Below are 6,261 nucleotides of genomic sequence, written 5' to 3' on the forward strand. Positions count from 1 at the left end.
TTTAACGGCTGTGTCTCTACTCTCTGTATTAAGTAAATATAGTCTATGAATCCTTGACAGAATTATTATGTCAAATATGACAGATGGTTTTTATTGTTACAAAAATAAACAATTCCTGTAAATTGCACGGAAACCTCTATTGATTTTTAAAAATTATGTTATTTATGACGAAACAAGATAAAAACTATAATTATTATTGCGTATAAAATAAGGGCTAAACTTATCTGCTATGACCATGTCTGAGAATTTTATAGATAATTCAGAAAATACCGGACGTGTTCGTAAATATTTTTTAGCATTTATTTACCTACATTGTAAAGTATTTTGAAAAATACACATTCTTATATAGAACGTCTTAATTTCAGGTAACAAGGCCAACATTAGCGCAGCTAAAAGCTGTTGTAAACTTCATTGAACAATATCCAGAGTTAGCTCAAAGAAAGCTTCAATGTAGAATAAGCAATGAAAAATTTCAACAATTATGGGCAAATCTTTCGAATATAGCAAATTCTATGGACGGAACCCGTAAAACGATTCGTGGGTGGATAAAAGTAATTCTTTTCTCTATTAAGTACTTCTTTACAACAACTTTTTATTTGGCTTACATTTTTTGGTTTATATTAATAGTGATTGTATTTTTTATAGTTTTGGTCTGATAAACGAAGGAGCGTAACATTAAAAAATCGACAAATAAATCAAGGAAAGGTGCAAGATAGGCTAACAGCGCTAGAACAGAAAATTCTCAAATTGTGCACAGGTGTAAAAGCTAGTAAGTTTATAAAATGACCTAACATTCGATATTTGAAGAAAAACAAAATATTGATTTGGTTATAAAATTGAAGAATATTTCTACAATTTAGAGTGTGTGAATTTATCAATGTTTAATTCATTAATTATTGAATTCAAGCTTAAAGTATATCAAATATTATAAGCTGTGTAATTTATATATAAGCGGCAAATACTCTTGTAAAATTTAACAGTTTAATATACAAACAAATACCTACATATACCTAATCTTAATTTTTATTGTATCAATAAGAGCAATTGCCATACCCTTATATATATAGCTACTTGCTTATGCATCTCTTTTATATTTAGACTAGTTCAATATAATATTGTAGACGTATAATAATATCTATATTGTAAATCATTTGACTAGCTGTTTCATTGAATGGCATATTTTATAGGACACATATTCACATGTTGAACACACATTGAAATGCCAAGCTATAAACATATAGTCACATAGTTTTATATTCTAATGTAATATTTTCTTGTAGAGAAAAATAAAGAAATGAAACAAGAACCTTGTAATGGAGATGAAAGCTCAATGGATGGTGATTATTTAAAGAATGGTGATCTACCTAATGGGGATGTCAACAAGCTGCTTCCAACTGAATGTGATGAAAGGAATTTTAATATTATGGATACAATGGTTTGTTCAGTTTTAAATATTCTATAAAACCATTCTGATTTCCGCAAAGTTCTTCATAATATTATAATAATATACAGAAGTTATTGTGATATAATAACAATAAAGTCACCATTTATACATACTTGTCTCTGTTAGTCTTTCTATCTGTGTTTTATGTTGTGTGTGTGCAATAAAGAATTATCTATCTTTCTATAATAATTTGCCCGTTTGCAAAACCAGAAATATTTCACCAAACATAAAAATTATGTTATTAAAATTTTATAGACTTATTTATCTGTGGGTGTAAATGTAACACAATATTTATTACAAAATAATTAAAGAAAAACAATGGTTACAGATAGAAGCAATGAGCAAACAGGCGATGGCCGTATCACAAATGGCACAAGCTTCCCTTGCTCATTCAAAAGCAATGGAACAAATAGCTGAAGCATCACACAAGCAAGTAATATGACATGTCACTATCATTACTTCACTCCATATTTTAATATTATTTAAATCAAAGCATTTGATAGATTAACGATGAAGACTAGGGCTTCATGGTAAAATTAATTTTAATTTATTCCAAAAAAAAATAACCTGCAGAGGGATATTGGTCCTTGTACCATTAATCATTGTATAAAATGTGACAGGAAACTTTATTCTTTGTCAATTTTTTTTTCTATTACAGTGCAAGCATTGTGCCACATAAGATCTTATCTTAATATCTTAATATATCTTAATCTTAATCTTATCTTAATCTTAATACTATTATAAAGGCGAAAGTTTGTATGGATGTATGGATGTATGGATGTATGGATGTATGGATGTTTGTTACTCTTTCACGTAAAAACTACTGAACCGATTACAATGAAATTTAGCACACATATAGAGGGTAACTTGGATTAACACATAGGATAGGTTTTATCCCGGAAATCCCACGGGAACGGGATCTATGCGGGATTTCCTTTGAAAACGCGGGCGAAGCCGCGGGCGGAAATCTAGTATTAAATAAACTTTTATTTATATGTACTTACAGGCTCTGGCCGTGGACAGACTTGCTACAACATTTGAGAGTATCTGTGGATCTGCTTATGAAGTGAGGAATGCTATAATGGGAATAAACTACACTATAAAGGGGTGTTACTCAGCAAATGCTCAAAATAGACAGAACTCTAATCTTTTCAGTTAGTCCATTGTGTCCTGAGTAATGAGTATTACAAGTATGTGTGTAATTAAAAATATGAATTGGTATTTATTTTAAATATTTATTAGGTTTTTTTACTTATTATAGACTGAAAGCATTCTCAAAAGTATTATTAGGATAAGTTTTACTATTATATTTTACCTTATTTACAATAATAATATTAGTACTGTTAGTAAGGAAGTACGTGAAAATAATATATCTTTAAATAAAAATCTATTATTTCTTGGTTACGAGTTTCTCAACATCACTTGACGATTTTTTTTTATTGTAAAAAATAACAAAGTTGCCCTTCTATGTCAAAACTCACACATACCCGTACTATTATTGCACGCCTCATAAGCGAAGCGTTGAGGTGGGTACTACTGTCACTTCGCGCAAAACATCTGATTTTTCAAACTTAAAATGTCTTTATGTATCATACATTGCACTTGTAAGATAATACATACACACACATATTAAGAAAAAACACTATTTTTAACGTTCATGATATTTTTGATGTCATTTTTGTTATTTAAACTAGTTAAAAAACAGTTTAAAAAAGTTCTGTCTTGGACGTCCGTGTGTCTGTATGTGCGGATCCTTTTTCTTGTCTTAATTCTTAATATCTTCTTAATACTATTATAAAGGCGAAAGTTTGTATGGATGTATGGATGTATGGATGTATGGATGTATGGATGTATGGATGTTTGTTACTCTTTCACGTAAAAACTACTGAACCGATTACAATGAAATTTAGCACACATATAGAGGGTAACTTGGATTAACACATAGGATAGGTTTTATCCCGGAAATCCCACGGGAACGGGATCTATGCGGGATTTCCTTTGAAAACGCGGGCGAAGCCGCGGGCGGAAATCTAGTTAACACGATAGCGACCGAAATACTTTACTAATCGAGTCTTTTTTTTTCTCTTACGCTTGAGTATGCTCAGGAATAGAACCCTTTCATTTTTCAGGGTCTGATTCGATGTGGTTTAATTGTTATTAAATAAACAAAAATAATAATTAATAAATATTTATTAAAAAAAAATTATGAGGCGTGCACTTTTGGATTTTCCAAATTATTTAAAAGTACGAATATATAATTAATATAATTATACAAAGTAAACATCACAAATATATACATTTTTTAACTACATAATTTATTTCGTGTAATTGTGAATAAAATATTTACTGGAATCGCTAATTTTATTTCCCTTTGTTTATAAATGAGTCGTCAATACAAGGAGACAGTGATAGCGGGCTATCTTATCGCGGCGATAGCAGCTATCAGTTCATTATAGCACTGCTCCATTTTCACACGAGAACACCACTAGTGCTTTCAAACAATTTATAATGCACCTTTTAAAGGTGTGGTGTAAAAATGTGGACTTTATTATTCATATTAGTGTCCCTATTGAGTGAGTCGTACTGTGTTTTGTGTCCGAAGCAGTGTGATTGTGATTCAGATAATGGGTTAAATAGAGCGATTTGTGTTGATCAAAACATTATATCTGTGGCTCTTGGTGTGCCAAAGGAAGTGCAAGTGTATAGCCTGAGTCGAAATGTTATTAGCGAGTTGGATAACTTCTGCTTTAAGGTATGAGTTCCAAACTAAATTGTGTGAATAATATAACTGCCTTGCGACATCTTTGCATAACTATATAAATAAACATAGTCTTAACAATAGACAGTAGAATAATTGTACGTAGTACGTATGTATCTATGTAATATACTAATGAAATGTAAATGAAGATAAGAGGCAATCGGGAACTGCATGGGTGTAGTGCATTATTTGTAAAAGCCTTATCTTTCTTAGTCATACCGTAAGCGATAGTGAAAACTTCGTGTTATTAAAAAGCTATTGGCCCATTTTTTTATAACGTATTGCATAGGTATTATATGTATACAAAAATATACACCTAGTTACCTAATTTCCCAAAAAAAAAAATCTCGATAATATCTGTCCTTACCGTTGCTCTTGTTGGGTAAGTAAATATCAAAACAAAGGTGCACTATAAACTTTAGTGGTGGTTAGAGTTCAATTAAATAATTGTCTTGTACATTTCAGGAGCTCGGCTACAAGTCGATCAAAGTGCTGGACTTATCATACAATCAGATATTCTGGATTGGCTTGCATGCATTCGCGGGGTTGAATCAACTTACTGAACTAAACCTGAGCAATAATAGGCTGAGATACTTCCCATCTGATGTGTTCTGGTATACGCCCGATTTAAACATCCTCGACCTATCGACGAATATGTTCGAGTCCCTCAAAAATGAACCTTTTATTGCACACAGTAAATTACAGGTAAATAAATCATGGATTTTTACACTATGTATGAACAAAATATACCTGCTTGGGTTTTGCAAAAGAAACCAACGGGCTGGAACTAATATTTATGTTAATATAAATATCTGAATCATCATCTATTACTTAACCACTACGCAATTTCACTAATGAGTATCGTTATAGAAGTAACGATACTAAGTAATTACTTAATGACATCTACCAAGAAAAATATAAAAAGCATTATTAAATGCATTTAATATTTTTAAATAAGGTAAAATTAGGTCTCTAATGTAATGTAAAATAAATTTTCAGGTGCTGAATCTTAACAGCTGTCGCATTAAATCGTTACCGGATCGGATGTTTACACGCCTACCCAATCTAAAGAAGTTAGATTTGAGTGAAAACTATATGGTCACTATAAATCTGGACGTTTTAAGACCCTTGCGAAAATTAAAAAGAATAGAACTGAGAAACGACTACTGGCAATGCAATGCTGATTTTAAAGCTACGGAAGAATGGATCGTATCACACGAGATAGCTTACGAGAAAATTTGTAAACAGAGAATTCCGAAAATGTTCGAAAAAATGATCTCAGTAGTGCCAATTGAGAGGAAACCCGTAGATGTGGACGCTGTGTGGAATATAACCAAAGCGAATGAAACGCAAGTGCCTCCGAAAGAGCCGCCATTGACGCCTTTTCAGAAGTTCGATAAGAACTTTTCTGCACTCCAAGCATTTGTAATCGGAGTAGAAATTGGGATGGCGATTGGTATAATAGCGACGTATGTATGGTTGAGACAGATATGTTCGTGTCGTCAGCTGTTTAGCCGACCGCAGACAAGGCGAGATCGCTGGAGGAGGCGAAGGGAGGGGGATATGAGGAATCGTTTGTTGTGGAACGCAATAGTACACAGTGATATGGAAACCCCTCCGATATATAGGAGACAAGTTGAAACAGGCCCGTCAGCTCCACGGTTGTCTGGGATTAGAGAAGGGAATGCTAATGTGGACGAACGACCGGAGACTCCACCCCCGCCTTATAACGAATGCCGTGTTAACTTGTAAATTCAATACTATTAAGCTAAACTATTTATAACTTAAATACTCTTCTAACTAAGTTATAACTGCACTATACATTGAAATTGGCACTATGTAATGAGTATTAACGAATATTTATAAGGATCGCAATTATCGTATTATCTAATGTGGATATTTTTCTGTACTGATATTAAATTATAAGACATGGTATTTTTTTAAAAAAAAGGTAAGCTGTATATTAATTGAAATTGTTACATTTAATTATATTAAAATACTTGAATATTTAAGTCAATACATACAAATATTTGGTTAAAGACATTATTATTAAATAATT

The 6,261-nt window shown here is 31.9% G+C and overlaps 2 protein-coding genes across 2 annotated transcripts; both read left to right on the top strand.

The window, feature by feature from the left end:
• The first annotated feature begins 64 nt into the window (after positions 1–64).
• Positions 65–2,784, top strand: LOC149487944 (uncharacterized). The gene is made up of 6 exons (XM_089696666.1): positions 65–277; positions 366–551; positions 646–769; positions 1,281–1,435; positions 1,773–1,877; positions 2,451–2,784. Exons 1-6 carry the CDS (start codon positions 230–232, stop codon positions 2,601–2,603), a joined length of 771 nt encoding a protein of 256 aa, XP_089552792.1. The 5' UTR covers positions 65–229; the 3' UTR covers positions 2,604–2,784.
• Positions 2,785–3,851: 1,067 nt separating this feature from the next.
• On the top strand, positions 3,852–6,194 carry LOC149487945 (uncharacterized). Its single transcript, XM_089696665.1, has 3 exons — positions 3,852–4,196; positions 4,668–4,907; positions 5,202–6,194. The coding sequence occupies exons 1-3, from the start codon at positions 3,981–3,983 to the stop codon at positions 5,952–5,954; spliced, it is 1,209 nt and encodes a 402-aa protein (XP_089552791.1). The 5' UTR covers positions 3,852–3,980; the 3' UTR covers positions 5,955–6,194.
• Positions 6,195–6,261: the final 67 nt, after the last annotated feature.

Source organism: Colias philodice, chromosome 6 (genome assembly GCF_061535455.1).
Source record: "Colias philodice isolate Cphi_HAF_F1 chromosome 6, ilColPhil1 Martin Lab GWU primary, whole genome shotgun sequence".
In the NCBI taxonomy this organism is placed as follows: Eukaryota; Metazoa; Arthropoda; class Insecta; order Lepidoptera; family Pieridae; genus Colias; species Colias philodice.